The sequence below is a fragment of the Castor canadensis genome, chromosome 17 (assembly GCF_047511655.1).
Source record: "Castor canadensis chromosome 17, mCasCan1.hap1v2, whole genome shotgun sequence".
Lineage (NCBI taxonomy): Eukaryota > Metazoa > Chordata > Mammalia > Rodentia > Castoridae > Castor > Castor canadensis.
In genome coordinates this window covers 45,902,590-45,923,135 of record NC_133402.1, presented here as the reverse complement: position 1 = coordinate 45,923,135, position 20,546 = coordinate 45,902,590, and the positions used below count along the sequence as shown (strand labels likewise).

At 47.8% G+C, this 20,546-nt stretch overlaps 1 protein-coding gene across 3 annotated transcripts in view; it reads left to right on the top strand.

Moving 5' to 3' along the window:
• Cdcp1 (CUB domain containing protein 1) overlaps window positions 1–10,324 on the top strand; it is a 50,509-nt gene extending 40,185 nt beyond the window's left edge. For 2 of the 3 annotated variants that reach the window (XM_020181568.2, XM_074060150.1), the window contains exons 5-9: window positions 707–928; window positions 2,021–2,401; window positions 3,451–3,816; window positions 6,562–6,649; window positions 9,224–10,324. In XM_020181568.2, the coding sequence (XP_020037157.2) occupies window positions 707–928; window positions 2,021–2,401; window positions 3,451–3,816; window positions 6,562–6,649; window positions 9,224–9,653 (1,487 nt within the window). In that variant the 3' untranslated portion in view covers window positions 9,654–10,324. Of the gene's footprint in view, window positions 1–706; window positions 929–2,020; window positions 2,402–3,450; window positions 3,817–5,871; window positions 5,954–6,561; window positions 6,650–9,223 lie in introns of those variants that run through there. The other variant, XM_074060152.1, reaches the window with a different exon arrangement.
• The last annotated feature ends 10,222 nt before the right edge of the window (window positions 10,325–20,546 follow it).

The following is a 20,546-nucleotide window of genomic DNA, read 5'->3' as shown; positions in this document are numbered from 1 at the left end:
CCATCCTAAAAAAGGTCTGGTGGAGTGAATCAAGTGGTAAAGGCCATGAGTTCAAAACCCAGTGCCACCAAAAAAAAAAAAAAAACCTTTTCTTATTTTGAGGAGTTTTTTTTGTCCCCAGTTGAACTCAGGGCTCCCGCATGCTAGGCAAGCACTCTACCACTTGAGCCACGCTCCCAGCCCTTTTTTATATTTTATTTTTGAGCCAGGGTTAGTCTCGCTAACTTTACCTGGGATGGCCTGGAACTCATGGTCCTCTGACCTCTGCCACCTGAGTATCTGGGATTACAGTCATGCACCACAATACCCAATACCCAACTTTTGAATATTTAGACACTTATGTCTCCTTTGCTGTGCTGTGCTCAGTCGTTCTATATTGCAAACCTGTTCTCCCAGTGTGTCCCTTGTCCTTAAAAATCCTTGTGGCACCTATTATTGGGCAGATGTTTCAACCTTTTTTTTGTTTTTGCTTTGATACTTTGTATTTATGCTACATTTCTAATGATAATCTCTTTTATTGGATGAAGTCTGTTCCTTTTAACTTTCTTCCAAGTCATTACAGTGTTACCTTAATTTAAAAAAAAAATTTTTTTCCAACAGTCCCTATGCCATTTTCTTCCTCTGAAAGATTGTCTTCTAATTTCTGCCATCTCCCATGGCTGCTGTGGCCCCATCCTTCACGCCTCATATCTATTTGTGGTTTCAGATAAAACCTACGTGGTCGACCTGAGTCAGGAACGAACCATGTCACTCACCATCGAGCCACGGCCTGTGAAACAGAGCCGCAAGTTTGTTCCTGGCTGCTTCGTGTGTCTTGAGTCTCGGACCTGCAGTTCCAATGTCACCCTGACAGCTGGCTCCAAACACAAGCTGTCCTTCCTTTGCGATGACCTGACCCGCCTGTGGGTGAACGCAGAGAAAACCATAAGTACGCCCTTCCCCGGCGAGTGCGTCTGGGGCTGGGTGACTCTCCCTCCGTGCCCTCTGTTCTTCGCGGGGCTTGCTGGCAAGGGTGTATATCGTACGATCTGAAATGCCCACCCAAGAGCAGGTGAGCAGGGACAACGAGAGGAACACAGCAGGTATCAGTGCGCCGCCTTTAGGCCCGGCCTCACGTGGAAAGTACACGCCTGGGAAGTTCTTTGCATTTCCCCACGTTCATGCTTAGGTCTGGACACTGTTCACCTGCCAGTGTCCCAGATGAAATCTTCTGCACCTCAGCTTAGGCTTCCCCAACCTGTCCTGTCCCCGCCCCTCCATCTTCTAGTCATTCAGCAAATGACCCATAGTCACCTTCCTTCCTAGCCACCTTTTTTTTGGTGGTGGCAGGACTGGGGATTGCACTCAAGGCCTCATGCTTGCTAGACAAACATTCTAGCACTTGAGCTACAGCTCCAGTCCTTTCACGTTCAGCTTGTGTTTCAGATAGGGTCTTAAGCTCTTCCCCAGCCAGCCGTGGACCATGATCCTCGTACCTCCACCTCCACCTCCCATGTAACTGGGATTACATACATGCACCACCACACCCTGCCCACCACTATGATTTTTGATGTGGGTGCTCTTCATAGTGTCTACACTGCAGAAGCTAAGGCCACTAGAGGCAAAGTAGCCTTTTGAAGGTCACTCTGTTAGGAATTGGCAGAGTAAAACCAGAGCTCATACGTGCACAATACCAATCACAGATCATAACTGCTATACACTGAAGGGTCACTGGGTGACAGGTCGGGGCAAAGACCCAAGCCCTGTCCACGTGACACCTAGCATCCCAGACACAGGTACAAGCAAGAAGAGAATTTCAATCCTAAGAACTTGCTGAAGTTTGTCTGCCAGGTTAGCGATAGTAAGACCATGAGAGAAGAAGAGGGAAAGGTACAAAGGGAGCCAGAAGCAGCGAGGAATGGAGGGGAGAGTGGGAGAAGAAAGACCAAAGGGAAAAGCAGGGCAGCTTGGGGACATCCAGCCTCAGGAGGGTGGCTTCTGGTCTCCTCTGCACACGGGTACCATGCACCCTTTCTTCTAGGCTGTGTGGACTATCGGTACTGCCACAGAAAGACCTACCCACTGCAGGTGCCCAGTGACATCCTCCAGCTGCCTGTGCAACTGCATGACTTCTCCTGGAAGCTTCTGGTACCCAAGGACAGGCTTAGCTTGGTCCTGGTGCCAGCCCAGAAGCTGCAGCAACACACGCACGAGAGGGCCTGCAACACCAGCTTCAGCTACCTGGTGACCAGCAGCGCGCCCAGCCATGATCTGTACTTTGGCGCTTTCTGCCCCGGAGGCTCCGTAGAGCAGATCCAGCTGAAGCAGAACAGTTCGGTGACGCTCCGCACCTTTGCCCCCAGCTTCCAGCAAGAAGCCTCCAGGCAGGGCCTGACCGTGTCCTTCATACCGTATTTCAAAGGTAAGGGGACCCCATCGCCCTCTCCCCACCTCTGCACCCCCTTGCCTTCCTTGTTTGCATTTTGTGAGCCCTTTAATTACATTGCAGTTTGGAGAGAAGAATAGATAGATGACAGAAGATGGATGGATGGATGCATGGATGGATGATAGATGAGTGAGTGGATGGATGGGTAGATGGATGGATGGAAAGATGAGTGGGTGGGTGAATGGGTGGGTAGGTGGGTGGGTGGGTGGATGGATGAATGGGTAGATGGATAGGTGGATGGGTAGCTCATGGGTCTCACACAAGAAATTTGAAAGATTGTGAGCAAGTCCTAATCCTGACTTTCCCATCTACCTAACGTGGAAAATTCCAGAGGTTAGAAATCAGCAAACTGTTTCTGACAATGGCTGAAAGATAACAGAACAAGTAACCAGGTCTTCTTTGGAAGCAGGCAGGGCGTAAATGAGAAACAGCCAAATAGTCCCCAGTCCTAGACTTTTAAGGTGCTGAGATAATGAATTTATAAGGAAGAAAGATTTTTTTTGACTTACAGTCTCCCTGGCCAGTAGGCATAGTTGCTTTTGGGCCAGTGGTGAGGCAGCATATCATGGCAGGAGCACATGGTGGAAGAAACTGCTCACTTCATGACAGCCAGGAAGCAGAGAGAGAGAGAGAGAGAGAGAGAGAATTTGTGTGTGTGAGAGAGAGAAAGGGGTAGGGTGTCAAAATCCCCTTCAAGGACACACCCTCCCAATGACCTAACTTCCTCCCACTAGGCCCTGCCTCTTAAAGATTCCATCGCCAATCAGCAGCACCATGGGCTGGTGACCAAGCCTTTAACACATGGCCTTTTGGGGGCACATTTCAGCACTCCATCACAAAGGGCACATTTCAAGAGCTCAGTGACACACGTGCCTATGGCAGTTCTTTCAAATAGTGCCAATACAGAGCACTTCCATCATGGCAGAAAGTTCTACTGGTCCACATCATCCCCTCCACTACTCTTTTTTCTCTCCATTTTGATGGTGTGAAAACATCTGTCTGGATCCCCTTTCCCTTTCCTACAGAGGAAGGCATTTTCACGGTGACCCCAGACACAACAAGCAAGGTGTACCTGAGAACTCCTAACTGGGACCGGGGCCTGCCAGCCCTCTCCTCCGTGTCCTGGAACATCAGTGTGCCCAGTGACCAGGTGGCCTGCCTGACCTTCTTTAAGGAGCGCACAGGCGTGGTCTGCCAGTCGGGGCGTGCGTTCATGATCATCCAGGAGCAGCGGAGCCGAGCCGAGGCGATCTTCAGTCTGGAGGAGGAGGTTCTTCCCCAGCCAAGCTTCCACCGTCACAACTTCTGGGTCAACATCTCCAACTGCAGCCCCGCGAGTGGCAAGCAGCTGGACTTGCTTTTCTGGGTGACTCTTACCCCAAGGACCACAGGTAAGGACCCTCAGGATCTTTCAGAGTTGCCAAAGGAGAGAAAAGTGACATCTGAGGGACCAGGAGCAAGCCTGGGAGGCAAGTCAGAAGACACAGAATGAGGCCAGGCTGTCCATGTATCAATAATGGTCTTGCAGCTGGGCATGATAGTACCCATCTGTAATCACAACTACTCAGGAGGCAGAGAAGGAGGATCTCTAGTTCAAGGCCAGCCCAAGTAAAGTTAGCACCAAGACCCTATGTCAAAAGCAGCACACAAGACTGGGGGTGTGGCTCAAATGGCAGTGCACCTGCCTAACAAGCAAGAAGCCCTGACTTCAAACCCTAGTTCCACCAAAAAAGAAGCAAAGAAAATTGGGCTGGTGGCATGGCTCAAGAGGCAGAGCACCTGCCTCGCAAGCACAAGGCCCTGTATTTAAACCTCAGAACAACCAGACAACCACAACAGCAAAATACATACAAACAAAAGGCTTATAGAGCCGGGAGCCAGTGGCTCACGCCTGTAATCCTAGCTACTCAGGAGGCAGAGATCATGAGGATCGAGGTTTGAAGCCAGCCTGGGCAAATAGTTCTCAAGATCCTATCTTGAAAAAAACCCAACACAAAAATAGGGATGGTGGAGTGGCTCCAGGTGTAGGCTCAGAGTTCAGGGCCCAGTACCAGAAAAAGAAAATGCTAAGGGCTTGACTCAAGTGGCAGAGTGTGCTTGCCTAGCTACATGAGTGCAATTCCCAGTACTGCAAAAAAATAATAATAATAATTGTCATTATTACAGTAATAGTAGTAATTTTCTTGCATCAATAACTCCACATAGCCAATCACCCCAGAACTTACTGGCTTTAAACAGCCATTTCTTAGTTCAGGTCTGAACTGGGCTTGGTGAGCTCACTCATTTCTGCATCTTCAGGCAGGTTCCGTTCACCTAGAGGACTCTGCAAATCCTGACTGGGCACGCTCTTATGCACAGAGCCCAGCCAAGATCACCTGACACAGCCGGGCTTGCTCAGCTCTCCTCCAGCTGTCCTCTTATCCTCCAGCTGGGCCTGCTCCTGTGGCAGAGGCAGAGAGACCACAAGAGACAGAAGTGTGCAAGGTCTCTTGATGCTGGGGTTAGAAACTCATGGGCCGCTCCTTCTACCACATTCTTTCAGCACAGCTGGCCTCTTCTAATGGATCTACCACTGTTCTTTATCTTGATCTTATGTAGGGTGGAGGGCTCTTCACTTAGGATCTTCCTCATCCATACAGTCAATAATGAAGTATCCCAGGGACTCAGGATCATGGATTAAATTGTGGGGACCTGGAAAGTGTGACAGAGATACAGGACACTGTTGTTTTTATTCCGTCCCAGTGAAATGTTGGCATCCATGAAATCCCATCAGTGGCAGGCCTCAGAGCAGGACAAGGAGTTTGCCTTTATTCCTCGAAGTCACAGAACCCTCTGAAGGGCTTCAAACAAGGAAATGTGTGTACGGCAAGGCGATGTACCCTCCAGTCAGCAATGGCCTCAGAGTATCACAGTGTTGGAGCCATGATTGTTTTTTTGTGTGCGTGGTACTCGGATTTGAACTCAAGGCCTTGTGCTTGCTAGGCAGGCACTCTGCCACTTGAGCTATGCCCCCAGTCCACAGTGTTGGAATGAGAGGAAGTGGGCATGGGGGATGTTTCTGGTAGCCCTTCCCTGTCTGGCAGTCACAGTGTTTGTACATCCACCCAAAGGCACACATCTGGTTAGCAACCGGAGCACTGGTGAGACCCTCAGGTATGGCTGAGTGGCAGAGGTACCACTGGCCTAGTGTGTGTGAGTGACTGGGTTCCACTCGCAGTGCACAGAGAGAAACTGGTAGGAGCAAAAGCCATCAGTGAGACGCTCTTCCACCCTCGGGGTCACTTCCTGTGTTTTTGTCCTCTCTGATTTTCCTTTTCTGTCATGTATTTCCATTCCTGTTTCTCTGAGTCCCACCTTTTATTTTCTTGGTGAACAGGAAAGAAATTCTAAACCCCTGTTTGGTGCAGGGCTTCCTCTCAGATTTATGTTCTTTTTCCTTTGTGCAGCTGTGGGAAGGAAGCAACCCTGTCCTTCGCTCCATCACTCTGACTCCCTGCTCTCTCCTACACTCTTCTCCAAGACAGCCTGGTAACTGGGGGACACACCTGGTATAGGCCAGAGGTAGTCTTTGGGGTAGATCTGGTAGGTCCACCCAGTTTGTTTCACTTACCTAGTGCTAAATACAAGCTAGTCCAAAATTAAGTGGCTTAGATATGGCCATTTTGTTTGCTTACTATTTGCAGCTCAGGACTGACAGGGCTCAGCAGGGTAGCTGTGCACCTGAAGCTCCAGACAGATGCCCTGGACAGCCATTGGATGGCGGATGGTTCAACTGCAGGCCTATTTCTAGGACCTTGGTTCTTACTTGTGGTTGGGTTGGTTTTTTATGCCCATTGATCTCCACATAGCTAGCTTGGGCTTCCTCACAGCATGGTGGTCTCAGCATAGTCAGACATCTTACCCAGTAGTCGGCCTCTCACAGAGGAAGTAGCAAGCAAACAGTCCTCTTAAGATCAGTCCCAGAACTGACACACCACCTTCTGTCAACAGCCCAGATTCAGGAGGAAGGAAACAGGCTACTCAATATGAGGAGCAGCCTATACACAAGCAGAAGGAAAGGAGCTGGAGAGGGCCATTTTGGAGACCACCCGAGTTCATGCCATGTCTCATCTGTCTCCCTATGTCTCTGCTCACAGACCTGCCTGTTGTCATCATCGCTGTGGTGGGAGGTGGAGCCCTGTTGCTGTTTGCCCTCGGACTCATCATTTACTTGGTGAAAAAGAAGTAGGTTGCATCTCTGTAACTGTCCTTAGCTGGTTTGATGCCTCCTCAGATCACACAGACCAGACATATTGTCATTTATTAATTCTGTTTTGATTCCCATATTCTCCCAAAGGTCAGTGTTTAATATCACCAGATGTGAACTGTAGTTTCGGTGGCGGGCGGGGGCGGGGGGTATCCCATATCTGGGGAGAAAGGAAACAGATACACACACATTGTGACATTCTGGCCTGCACCCTATGCAACACAAGTCCCCCGGGAGGCATTCTGTTTGCTTATTTGACCTGGGGTCCTAGGGGTGATCTTGAGGTTGCTGGCTTGGTCTCACACAGCTTCTTAAATGAACTCTCTGCTGTTTGCTTGTGTATTAGACAATTATCAAAAGGGAAGCCCTGTGGATGAGAGGAAGGAGGACCAGGGAACTGCTTTGTCTCACCTTCCCCCTCCAGACGGCAGCGCAGTTTCGTGACAGGAAAGATGACATTTTTAGACAGAGACCACACTGCCACCAGATTTGATCAATTCTGCTCATTTCTGATTAAAGCCACCAGTAACGGAAGGCATCTGTTTTCCTTAGTGTAATTTGACCTTTCAAAAAGCCAATCAAAAGAGGTTTTTTTAATTTACTGTGGCCCTGAGCAAACAATTAAAATTCCCAATCTTCAGTAAGACTGTCTAAAAATGCCCCCATCGATGAGGAAAGCCTGACTCGCAGCATGTCCAGGGAGAGAACTTTCTCCATGGAATGCGGTTTTACAGCTACAGACTGAAGAAAGGATTTCTTCTGATGAAACATGTTACTGTTTCTCCAGGAAGACTTGTCTGGGGCACACGCAGAATGTCCCCCTCAGTTGAGAAAGTATGACATTCACCCTGGGCCCCAGCTTCCTCATCAGGAGGGACTTGGGTGAGGGGAGGACCCCAGCTTCGCCTCCATCTCTAAACTACTCCAGTTTGGGCTGTTCAGTGGCTCCCACCTGTAATCCCAACTACTTGAGAGGTGGAGATTGGGAGGATGGTGATTCAAGGCTAGCTCAGGCAAAAAGTTAATGAGACCCCCATCTTAATCGATAAGCCAGGCATTGTAACACATGCCTGTCTTCCCCACTATGTGGAAGGCCATAGGCAGAAGGATCATAGTCCTCTGGGTGTGAGAAAAACATTGAGACCCTACTTGAAAAATAAATAAAGCAAAGAAAAGGGCTGGGGGGTGTGGTTCAAGTGGCAGAGGAGCTGCCTAGCAAGCAGGAGACCCTGAGTTTAAACCCCAGTACTGGCAAAAAAATGAAATCAAATTTAAAAAGAGGCAGAGAAGTCCACAGGCTGGTTCAGAACAGTATGAGTACTTTGGCAGGAATAAGCAAAGCACTATGGCAGCACTGATTACAGGTTTCAGGCAGGAGCTTTCAGAGCCTGTCATCCTGGCCAGAGTCAGCCCTACAGGCTTTAGTGCCAGACTTATTTTTATCTCAGAGCAGAGAGCTGGCCACAATCAGTGAACAGCCCGCCTGTGCGATACGTGTTCCATTACACGAATTGGGCCAATGTTCTCCTCTTGAATCGCTGGTCATCTAAAAAATCAGTGTTCCCTGCCACTTGAGCAGGGCAAAGCTTTGTTTTCCAAGACAGGGAGAGCCAATGCTCACCCACCCACGTCCAAGTGGCAGAGAACATGACCCTCCAGCTGTTGATGGCATTACTGCACAACGCCAGCCCCTGCATCTTCGATTCTGTCTTCATTTGGGTTCTTTCCTCTGTTGGAGTTTGCTGGCAAAGGTCCAGGGTCCTTCTGCCAATGATGAACTCTACTGCCCCCAACTCAGGCACAAAGTTAGCTGTCTCCTTCCCTCCTGGGTCTCATGTGGTGCCATTTGGAATCTAGACAGCCAGAGTTTTTCCCATAGGAGAGAGGATAAGCATTCATTACAGGCAAGTACCATGCGTTCCTGAAGGTCACACCCGGTGTGCTGAGTCTGGGGTGGTTTTGAAAGGCTGGAACACCACCCATTTTTAGTAAGAAAGAGAGGAAGGGATTGCTAAGCGTCTCCACCATTGAATCCCCCATAATCTATCACAAGTGAATTTGTTAAAGATGCTCTCTCTAGACCTCTCTCTACCACTTGTGATCCCTGTTTGCACCTTGCAAACTTCAGACAAAAGTTGTTCACTTCTAGCCAGTGAGCACCAGTGGCACACGCCTGCAATCTTAGCCACTCAGGAGGCAAGAGATCATGAGGATCATGGTTTGAAGCCAGCCCTGGGCAAATAGCTCATGAGACTCTGTCTCAAAAATACCCAACACAAAACAGGGCTGGCAGAGTGGCTCAAATGGTAGAGTGCCTGCCTAGCAAGTGTGAGGCCTTGAGTTCAAATTCCAGTACTGAAAAAAAAAAATGCTGTTTGCTTCTAAATGATGTTCACAGGGACATAGTTTCTATTTCAAACACCGAGTGATGCCGGGGACTTGTGGCAGTGAAGACCCTGAGGAATGTCAGCTCCCATAGGGCTACATAACTAGCACACAGCTAAGCTTATGTTTCCTTTGTGACTTCTGTCTTGTTCCCTTTCTACAAACAGGAAAAAGAAGATGAACAAGGGTCCTGCCGTTGGTATCTACAATGGCAACATCAACACCCACATGCCTGGGCAGCCAAAAAAGTTCCAGAAAGGACGAAAGGACAATGAGTCCCATGTGTATGCAGTCATTGATGACACCATGGTATACGGCCATCTGCTACAGGATTCCAATGGGTCCTTCCTCCGGCCAGAGGTAGACACCTACCGGCCCTTCCAGGGCCCCATGGGGGACTTCCCTCCATCCCCACCCCCCATATGCTCCAGAGCTCCCACTGCAAAGCTGACCACGGAGGAGCCACCTTCTTGCATCCCTTCTGAGTCTGAGAGCGAACCCTACACCTTCTCCCACCCCAACAAAGGAGATACAAGCAACAGAGACACAGACATCCCCTTGCTAGATACCCAAGAGCCAGTGGAACCAGCAGAATAATTTGGATTTGTTCCAGAAACTTTGCTGAGGTGCACAAAGCAAGGCGCTGAGACACCCCGAGGTATTTCTAACCAGAAATCCTAAGGAAATGGAGGAAGGGAGAGATTTTCCTGGACACCACCAACCTCCTATTTCCCAGTGCTCATTCCGGTGATGAGACACTGCAAAGGATGGATTCTGGTCTGGATACAGTTGTCACAGTCATGGCCTTCTGAACTCAAATTGTGTTGTAGACCAGCCGTAATGACTGGAGAGAGGCATGAGTCCCCAGCATGGGGTGGCCACAAGCCCTGGATTTGAAGTGATAAACCGAAGCTTGCCTGCTTTGGGGTGACCATTCTGATTCCTAGACGCCCCACCCGAGCTCCCCACTCTCATGGGGGTCCTCAGGTTGAAAATGACAGTGTGCCTTTTTTTATTACTATTATTTATTTGGTGGCCCTATGTATTTAAGAGGTTGAACGTACATGGAGCTCTTTTCAATAAGTATAGGAATGAGTGGTGCTAGCTGGTTTTGGATGGCTGGGTTTTGACTTATACCAACCACTAGATAAACATGTGCTTGTCTCCTGAAAGGTGGGAACAACCTGTGACCCGTCCAGCCAGAAAAGGGTGTGTGTGAGAGCAGTATTAATGTGTATCTGCTTTGATAAGAGACCTCCTGATTCTCCTGGGCTGTGTGTGATTTTCCCACTGCATAAATTTCTCTGGGTTCCCTTGTCCTTTATTCCTAGAAATAAGGGGAAACTTCTTTGAGTTGCCATGGGTGGCTGTCCCAGCTGCAGCAATACTATGACATTTAAACAGAAACTTACAGAAGTCTTTGATCCTCTGAAAAAGGTTTTGATACCAGAGAGTGGCCACCTGTGGTAGTTTCCTTGTGACACATTATTTGTGGCTTAAAAGCAGCACAAATATATGACCATACAGTTGGATCAGAGTTCCTGAAAGGGGGCTCACTGGGCTAAGTCACAGTGTCCCCAGAGTTGTGCTGTGAAGGCTCTGGGAAGAACCCGTTTCCTTGCCTTTTCCCACGTCAAGAGGCTCTCTTGGCCGGTAAAGTCTGTCTCACATGGCATCCCTGCTCACTGGCTTCCTCCCCTCTCTCTTACAAATCCAGGAAAATCTCCCCGTGTCAGGACACTTAGCAATCTCACTAATCATATGCCTTCAGCCTGTGAGAGGTCACATCCACAGGCTGGGACTAGGACAGGGTCATCGTTGGGGTGCCATTATTCTTCCGACCTCACCATCCTGCCATTACACCTGCAGAAGATGCCACAAATGATCTAGCCCACAAAGTGTTTTGTTCAGCCTGCAGTCTGTTTTTTTTTTTAATTAATTACTGACATTTGTGGTGCATGCCTGTAATCCCAGCACTCGGGAAATAGAAGTAAGAGCATCTGGGTTCAAAGATCATGTGACACCCTAACTGAAAAACAAACTAAAAGCAAGAGGACTGGGGGCATGGCTCAAGTGGTCAGAGTTCGATCCCCCGTGCTGCCAAAAAAATACATACATACATACGCACACACACACATACACATATTATATATACATATAAACACTTAAAATTAGAAAAAAAATTACATAAAAATCCAGATCAGAAGAACTGAGCAAGCTGGGGCACACACTCCACCCAGCAGCAGCTCCCCCTTTGGATAGGGCATCCCGTTCACCAGTTCACTCCAGTCCCTACCACTCTCTGTCGCCTCCCACTGTGAGGCTGTGTGTTCATTGCACTGATCTCAGTGCCCTGCACCATTGCTGTTCTTGTAATGGAAAGAAAGACTGGGACTCACGTCTCCTGTTCAGTGGGAAGACAGACCAAGAGAATAGAGCAGACCCCAAGAAAACATTCTCCTCTCCACCTGCCTCATTTACATGAATTACCAGCCCAGCTCCTGCGGCTGCTTGCCTGTGTGGCTCCTGCTGTAGTGTGGAAGGACAGGGATTGTGTGACAGCCTCGCAGCACAGTGCAAAGTTCAATGTTTCCATGATAAAAGCCTTCAAGTATATTTCACTGTGCTCATGAATTCACCTTGGCAATGCTCCACCTCTACTTGTTCACATGGCCTCCATGCAGAGTTCTAGGTCTCCCAGATGGGCGTACTCCAAGGGCTCTGAGCTCTTTCCAGAAGAGAGAGGATTTTCTTTTTTAACATTTGCCTTTGGTGCTGCCCATGGCATCTTTCTTCCTGAAAAGTTGGCATCTAACTCTGTTCCAGAAGGAGGGAGAATGGCCATCCACCCATCTACCCTTGGCCTGTTGAACCTGAGATGCTGACCAACGCCTCCATGATTGGCCAGGGGGGCTGCAGCTTCCTTCTTTGGCTGAAGGAAGCTCATCTGAAGTCACAGTATGGAGCCCTGGCCATCCACACACACACACACACACACACACACACACACACACACCCGCCCCTGTCTCCCTGATTTCTGCCTCTCGTACTCTGCATCCTACCTAGGTGTGGTTGGCAGTCTTTAAACTGGCCACACACAGCACCATCCCTTGGAAGGGTCATGCTCAGCCATTTTCTTTTAACTGAAGACTCGGAACTCTGGCCAAGTTGGTGGTTTCCTGAGCCCTCGAGTGGATCAACATTTCTTGAAGCTCTGCCTCAAGGATGGGACCCAGCTGGAGCCCATCCCTGGCTCTTTCTTAAAGCCCAGGCCGCATTTACGTACAATACTCCAGGGTCATGACAAACCCATCAAATGCCATGTGTCGGTTCTTAACTCTGTGCCCTCCTGATGCACTCCCACCCTTGTGTCATCTGAGGGACCTGTGAGCAAGGCCAGCTCACACAGGAGTGGTCTCTGGTGCTGTGGCCATTTACATGAGAAGGGAAATGTTTCAAGGAAGAGTCAACAAAGACAAGTCTAAGTTCATGGAACACAACCTCACTAAAGCTTAGAGGACCAGTGTGCTTTCCTGGAAATAATTTAAATAATAATTTAAAGATATTTTTACTTAGCATTTTATTCATCGTCTAAACTTTTTTAAATAAACTGATGTACAAAACAAATGTGTGTTGGGTTGTTTAAATGCTATGACCACCTGTGCCCTGCAGGAGAGACCCCAGTTCCTGTGCCAGGCTCCAGTGGGCAATGCAAAGCTTGTCTTCATTCTCCATCATGGGTTTGTCCTACAGGAAGCTGCACTTTGGGGCCACAGCCCCTTTCCCCTTCATTTCATGATACAAAAAGTGGAAAGCAGAGGTTCTTGCTCTAAAATAAAAACGATAGTTGTTTTGTTTTGTTTTTTTGTAGAGAAAGTGATAGTAAAGTTTATTAGGAAAAAAGTCCCCTTCTAGAAGAGAATGAGAATGACTAAAATGATAGTGTTGGAGTCTCACCACCACCCATTTTCAGGTCTCACTGCACCCAGGCAGAAGTTCAGAGACAGAGCTCTTCCTGTTCTGCTCATGTCCAGCAACATGGATCACTTTCTATGTGACTTGCTCCCAAAGGCTGACCCCCATGGACTCCTGGGGCCACCCTCGCCACTGACTATGGTTGAGCAATAGCCCAGGACAAGTCAGCAACCACCAGAACAGAAGTACAGGAAGGCATGGGAGAAGGAAGTTCCAGGTGACTCTGAGGCAGGGTAGATCAGGGAAACCAAGGCAGGGAAACAGCAGCCAAGAATTCAGAATAAACACTGCAGAAATGAATGTCTTGATTAAAAGCACACAGGCACTACATTCTTTGCCTTAAGTTTCACATTCCCTTTCTAAGATCTAACATATAGTAAACAAAAAAAAAGGAAGAGGAGGAAGTCTGGCACTAGTGGCTCACGCCTATAATCCAGGAGGCAGAGATCAGGAGGATTGCCATTCAAAGCCAAACTAGGCAAATAGTTCATGAGACCCTATCTTGAGAAAACCCATCACAGAAAGGGGCTGGTGGAGTGGCTTAAGATATAAGCCCTGAGTTCAAACCTCAGGCCTACAAAAAAAAAAAAAAAAGAAAAAACAGAAGAAAAATGGGATGGGAAGGGAAGGGAAGAGGAAGAGAGGAGGGGAACAGAAGGGAGAGGAGGGGAAGGAAAGAGCAGTCCTCTCCAAATATTGTTCTCTGGAAACAGCAAGAATATCTTTTTTTTTTTCAATACTGGACCTTGAACTCAGGGCCTTCAACTTGAGATGCTCCCACCAGCCCTATTTTTTTTTTTTTTTAAGATAAGGTCTCATGAACTACTTTCTTGGGCTGTCTTGGAACCAAGATCCTCCTGATCTCTGCCTCCTGAGTAGCTAGGATTATAGGTGTGAGCCACTGGTACCCAGCAAGAATATCTTAAAGAGACATTGGTCCTGGGAACAAAATATGATAAAATGACCCTGATCACAAAAGTGTTTACAAAGGAAAATATTTATCTCCAGGTTAGACACATGTCTTGAAGGAGCATCTGGCAGGACCTTTGTTTAAGCGAGGCTCAGACATCTATGTCACAATGACCTGATTTTAACAAACAGGTCAATTGATAAAAATGGCAAGAATGATTGAATGGACCAGATGTCCAGAACAAAGGGGAGCACTTATCCTAGGGCAAATTTAAACTAACCCCTCAATGCATTTTCACCATAAATACCCTGGATATGGAGCACACATTGCACCTGTTATCAGATGTGCCCGCGCAATTTCTGGGTGTGTGCCATCTCTCTAATCTTTGCTTTGCTTTACTAATAGACTTTCCTGGTCGCTACCTCCATGTGTCCCTAAAATTCTTTTTGCAACAACATTACAAACTTGATACCCAAGGTCCAGGTAGAGGCCTTCTCCCTTTTAGAGACCTCCCTGGACCTCAGCAGTTCTGGTAACAGCTCCACCATCCACCGTGTACTTGGAGAGGACAGGAATATTGGGTTGAGTGCACTGAGATCAGGCATTCAGCAAATTTTGGATTTTTTGTTTGGCAGTCCTGAGGGTTGAACTCAGGGGCGAGGGCTCATCCTGCCTGCTCTAGATGCTTCTCCCAGCCAGTTTCCTCCTCTTTTGGCCCCTCCCTCACTCTGAAATCTGTGCTTCCATGTTTTGTGGCCCTTGGAATAAAATCCTTGTTTGCCTGCTGGAGTTGTGGCACTTCTAGCTTGCTGCCTGGCCCTCTCTGACCTCTCTCCTTCCAACAGACTTGTGGCCTCTGGGCTTTATTCTGAGGGGCTGGAAGCCTTCAGGAAGTGTTCCAGGCCATCTTGCCTTCACTTTTGCTGTGCCTCTGCTTCTGGACCACTCATGGCAAAGGATGCCATCCCTCCCTGACGTTCGGTAGCAGAGCTTCAAGGCTCACTTCCTCCAGGAAGTCCTCCAGCCCCACCAAGCTGTCCCTCTGAATCCCAACTGGCCTTTTGATCCATTATTCTGTATTTGCCTAGGGTCTGGTATCTGAGCCACAGAGCAAGGCACCAATGTCCCCCTGGCTGTCTGTGCACCGGCTCCTTCACCCTTAGCCCTGCCCCTCCCGGGGACTCCTGCAGCCCCCATCCCAGGAAGGAGGGTGCTCACTACACCCAGACAGTTGCCAGGATTGCATCAGGACAGTGCCACTGTCACCGGAGGAGAGATGAGGGGCTCCCACAGCTTCCCTGTTGCCAAGGAGAATCACAGGTCCTTGAGATCCACAAGCACTGAAAGGCATTACAAGGTGTCTCAGAAGAGGGAGTCACACAAGGTGAAAATTTTAGCAAGGATTTATTTTAGTATAACAGGATAAAGTAAGACAAGAGGGGAGGGAAAAAAGAGAAAAATAACCATTTCCTGTTCCCCGATAGGTAGCAGTTAGACATAAGCAGTGGCTATAAGAGGAGATAGGAAAATCATATTATTTTAATAAATATTTAAATTTATTAAACTCTGACGCTGGAACAAGGAGAGCCAATACAGCTGGCCGCCTCCCATTTTTAGATGCTAAAGTTACAGGAATAGGGAGACAAAGAGGAGCTACCTGCTTCTGTTTTCCTCTTTGAGATGTTAAGCCACCAGGATCCTTGGATGGGTGGAGAGGAATGAAAGGGAAGTTCTAAAGTGTCTCTGTGACTTGGGTGGGATGTGGGTGTCACTGGGCGTAATTTGGGAGGGTAACCCCCTCCCTTTTTGTCAGCCATGTCAGCCACCCAGACCCATTACCTTTGACCATGTGTATTTCCCCAGCTCTCCAGTAAAAAACTTGGAGTTGGGAACCACCATTTTGAGTCTTTGCTCCCAGTTCCTGCGTGGGGAACAGAAATGCTTCTCTCTCTCTTTCCCCCCACTGTTCTTCTCCTAATAAGCTTTACTGTTACTTTTACTAAATCTTTGCGTGTTGCTTGAATTCTTCTCCTGCCAGATGCAGGAACTGAGGTAATTTTCAGGATCATTTTTTCCAGTAACATAGTTGGTGCTGTGACTCGGACACCAGATCTGACCTCTGTTTCATCAGAAGGTAAGGACCGTCCTCCCTGCCTCTCTCCAAGTTGAGGACATGGCCACTCTGCCCGTGCTCAAGTTTCCCAAACACAAGAAGTCTCTTGGCCAGTAAAGGGGAATCTGTCGTCCACGTGACCTCACAGGTAAAGTCCTCTACTTAAGTCCCTTATGGGGGTTGGTTATGTTACGTGCCGGTTTGAAGTTCTGCGGGCTGGTGTCGAGGGTCCTTGCCTTCACAGGCCAGAGAACTGGCTCGTGAGGTAGCTGATTGATTTGTGAGTGAAAGCCAGTATATGAAGTAGGATTTATTAGAGAGAAAGGAAAGGCTACAGCTGGAGCAGTGCAGGGGCACCTGGAAACCGGTAGCTCACTGCTCAGGTGAAGGGCGGGGCTTTTGTGGGCGTTTTAACTCTGGGTTAGGTGGATTGGCGGTAGATTCGCAGGCTTTCTTAGATGAACTGGTCTGTCTGCCCCTTACTGGGGAGGGAGGAAACAATCTTGAGAGCATTTTGGGGAGGGGGGAAACAATCTTGAGAGCATTTTGCCCATCAGCCCTGTGGCAGATCTATCAGACCCTGTAGCTCCTCTTCAGGGTGCAGAAATGCAGGTTTACAACTCCTTCTCAGGATGCAGGAATCATAGCGCTGTCCATGGGGCATGGGCTACTCACTCATCTGCCCTGTAGGTCTCCAGACCCAACAGTTATGTAGCTCCATGGTAGAATGCTTACCTGGCATATGCAAAGCCCTGAGTTTGACTCCCAGCACTGAAAAAAAAAAAGACCTTGTATTGATTGCATCTCATACACACAATTAAAAACCTGGGAATCAGCATAAACGCTGTCCCTTCTGAAACTCAAGAAGAAATCTGACTGCCATTGAGGGGTGTTGGAAATTGGGGCCTCTAAGAAGAGATCAATAGCCAGGAGGCAGAGTAGGAGGATCACAGTTTGAGACTAGCCCAGGCAAAAAGTTCACAGACCCTACCTCAAAACAAGCTAGGTATGATGGCACAGGCCTATAATCCCAGCTACATGGAAGGCTATAAGTAGGTGGATTGTGGTCCAAGGCCAGCTCTGGGCAAAGGCATGAGACCCTACCTGGAAAATACCTAAAGATAAAAGGACTGGAGGTGTGGCTCAAGCAATAGAACACTTGTTACAAACCAAATCTGCCCTGGACCTTTCTCTGCCTCGTGCACACTGGTGTCCCTTTCTGTCCTTCCACCATCCAACTGTGGCACAAGGCCCTCACCAGAAACCAAGCAGATGTTGCTACCATGCCTTCAGACTTCCAACCTCCAGAACTACAGGCCTAATCAACTTTTCTTAATAAGTTAATCAGCCTTATGTATTCTATTATAGCAACAAAAAATACTCTAAGACTAGTCCAGCCTGTCCTTGTACTTAGGAAACACTTGACTCCAGACTGAACAAGACCTCCGAATTGCTGAAAGACAGCTGAGAAGTGCCGGCTGTGTGTCCCAGACAAACAATCAAACTTTTCTGCACTGAAAATTTCCTCAACTGTAAAATGTGAAAGCTACTACCTATGGGATGTAATTGTGAGGACAGAGACAGATGGCTATAAATGAAAATGTCTGAATTTAGTAGCCATTCTAAGTTAAATCTGTATTGAAGAGGAAAAGTATGTCCAGCACTGTTTTTTTGTTTGTTTGTTTGTTTTTGACCTGATCTCTTCATTACTGGCAAGTTGGCTGTTTCTTACCATGAACCAACAGCCCTCTAGCTAAAATTGTGTCAAATAAATTCCATGGCGCCACTGTCCTCAGACCTCCAAATGCACTCAGCTTCAGCTCCAGCAAGCTGACACGTGATCCTCCAGCCTTTGTGAGGCCCTAGAAGTTCCTGGGAGAAATGGTATCCCGGTGGTAGCTATATGGGCTCAACAGCCATGGACCAGGGAAATGCAGGGTCTCACTTCGTGAGGAGAAGACATTTGGTTGCCCACATCCGAGGTGGGCAGGGTCTGAACCTGCCTGACCAGGCAGCCCAATCCGAGTTGACTCAGGATGGGACTGGACCCCCATGGAGGGAGAGAAGCATATAAGGATGGTGCAGTGGCTTGAAGTAACCACGGCAACTGTCCAGCCCCTACCCACCCTTCCTCCTGTATCCTTGCCTCCCTGAAGGATGCTTTTCTCAGTGACCAGGGGCTGGAGGACAGTTGTTCTCCCTTCTTCGCTGTAGGTCAGAGTGAAGTCAGCACTTCCACATAGCCTCTAAGCATTTGGAAAGTTTCAAAAAGAAGTTGGAAATAGGTCTTAAATAGAAGCTACAAACAGTGTTGACTTTCAAGGGTAAAAAGAGCAGAGCATGGTGGTACACACTTGTAAGCTCAGCACTCAGGAGGCTGGAGCAGAACGATCAGAACTTCAAGGCCAGACTGGGCTATAGAGGGAGTTCCAGTCTCAAAAAGACAATTTTGTTTTTTTTAAAAAAGAGGAAAACTGTGTGACTAGGAAAGTTTTCACTGTAGTCCTATTGGAACTTTTGAATTTGAACCTTGAGAATGTACCACCAATATTTAAATGAAATGAAAATGAAAGGTTTAAAAAACAAAAACAAAAACAAAAAAACCTTGCTAAAACTTGCTACCTATAATCCCAGACAGAAGTAGGAGGATCGAGGTTCAAGTTTAACCTAGGCAAAAGCAAAAGACCCTATCTAAAAAACAAACTAAAAGCAAAAAGCTCAAATGGTAGAGCCCCTGCCTCACACACATGAAGCCCTGAATTCAAGCCCCAATATCACCAAAAGAAAGCAAACTAAAACAAAAAAGACTTTTTAAAACTCAGGATTCTGTGACTATGCAATGTACCTCAAAAGTGTTTTAGTCTTTGTTTTTCAGAGCCTCCCCCAACACAGTGGTGTGACCAGTTTGTTTAGATTTCCCTCCCTGTGGCAGGAAAGCCCCACCTATTCTCTAAGAGGCTAACCTGGAACAGACTAGAAGGTGTGGCCCAAACCCTGATGGAAACCTCTTCCACACTGCCTCTGGGTGACTGGAGTTCTCATGAACTCCCCAATATACAAACGTTGATGCCAACACCCAGGGCTGTGGCTCTGTGGGTCACCCTGGGCCAGCTCACTGGGTCTCAGGATACCAGCAGGAGCCAATTGCATTCTTGATCCCTTTCTTTGCACAAAACACTAATTGCTTAGCTGTCTTCCACCCATAGCCTTGTCTGAACTAGTTTGAAGGCTGAGCTCCAGCAGGATCCTTTGAGATTTCTGGGTTAACTCTCTTTCTCCTGTTCCACTTCAGGAACTGCCCCCACAGTCCCATAGCCTAACCAAGGCTGCCACCCCTCACCTTACCCTTCCTCTACCCCTCGCCCCTTCCTACCCCTACCCCAGACCCTTGCGGCCAACCTACAGGCATAGTTCCATGGGTCTGTGTATGACTGCTAATTGTACTTTTTTTCAGATTTGCAAACCACATTCACAAATGTTAGTAAGTTTTATCCCACACTAAGCAGCCTGCCTGGCACACAACTCAAAAAACTGAACTGAACCTGTTCTTAGAACCACCCAGTGAGGTAAATTGAGCAGGATTGTCTTCTTCGTCTTTTCCTTTTTCCTACTAAATTATTTATTTAGTATAATTAACACATATTGCTTGTACAAATTATTGGAAATCACTGGGATATTTCCCAGTATACATACATCACGCATTGATCATGGCCATCCACTCTTCTTCTATCCACATTGCTCCCATTCTTTCTCTTTCTTTCCTCTTCTACTTCTTCCCTTCCTTCCTTCCCTCCTTCCTTCCTCCCTCCCTCTCTCCTTTTCTTCCTTTTCTTCCTTCCTTTCCATACATTATAAGGAAATCCAAAGAATTTATAGTGTTGCCTAAGGCTGATGCTGGATCCAAGTCTGCTTGCCACTTGAAAACCAATACCTGAGAAAGGAGAGTTGGTGAGAAGGAAATCAGGTTTATTCAAGGACCAGTACCCTAAGAAGATAAGAGGCCTTCATTCCCCCAAAATGATCATCTAGGAAACTCAGGTAGGGAGGGAAAGAAGTGCAGGGGAAGGCGAATGGGCAGGAAGACTTCTACTAGGTGGGATCTTTGTCATTCAAGGTATGTGTCACCTCCTGTCACCCCCTGGACTAAACATCACAATGGACCTTGACCTAGTGGGTCTAGTTGTTGTAATTCTTTAGACAAACAGATTTTTCTGCCAGTTACACTTATAGCAATTGATATGCTTTGTGTTAGTTGAGGCACAGGGAAATTATACATTCTGATGTTATCTGAGCATAACCAGAAGTTTTGGGTTTTTGTAAATCTAAAGAAAGACTTTTTAGGCCAGGCACCAGTGGCTCACGCCTGTAATTCTGTACTCAGGAGGGTCACCGTTTGAAACCAGCCCAGGCAAATAATTTATGAGACCCTATCTTGAAAATACCCAACAAAACAAAGGGTTGGAGGAGTGACTCCAGTGGTAGAGCACCTGCC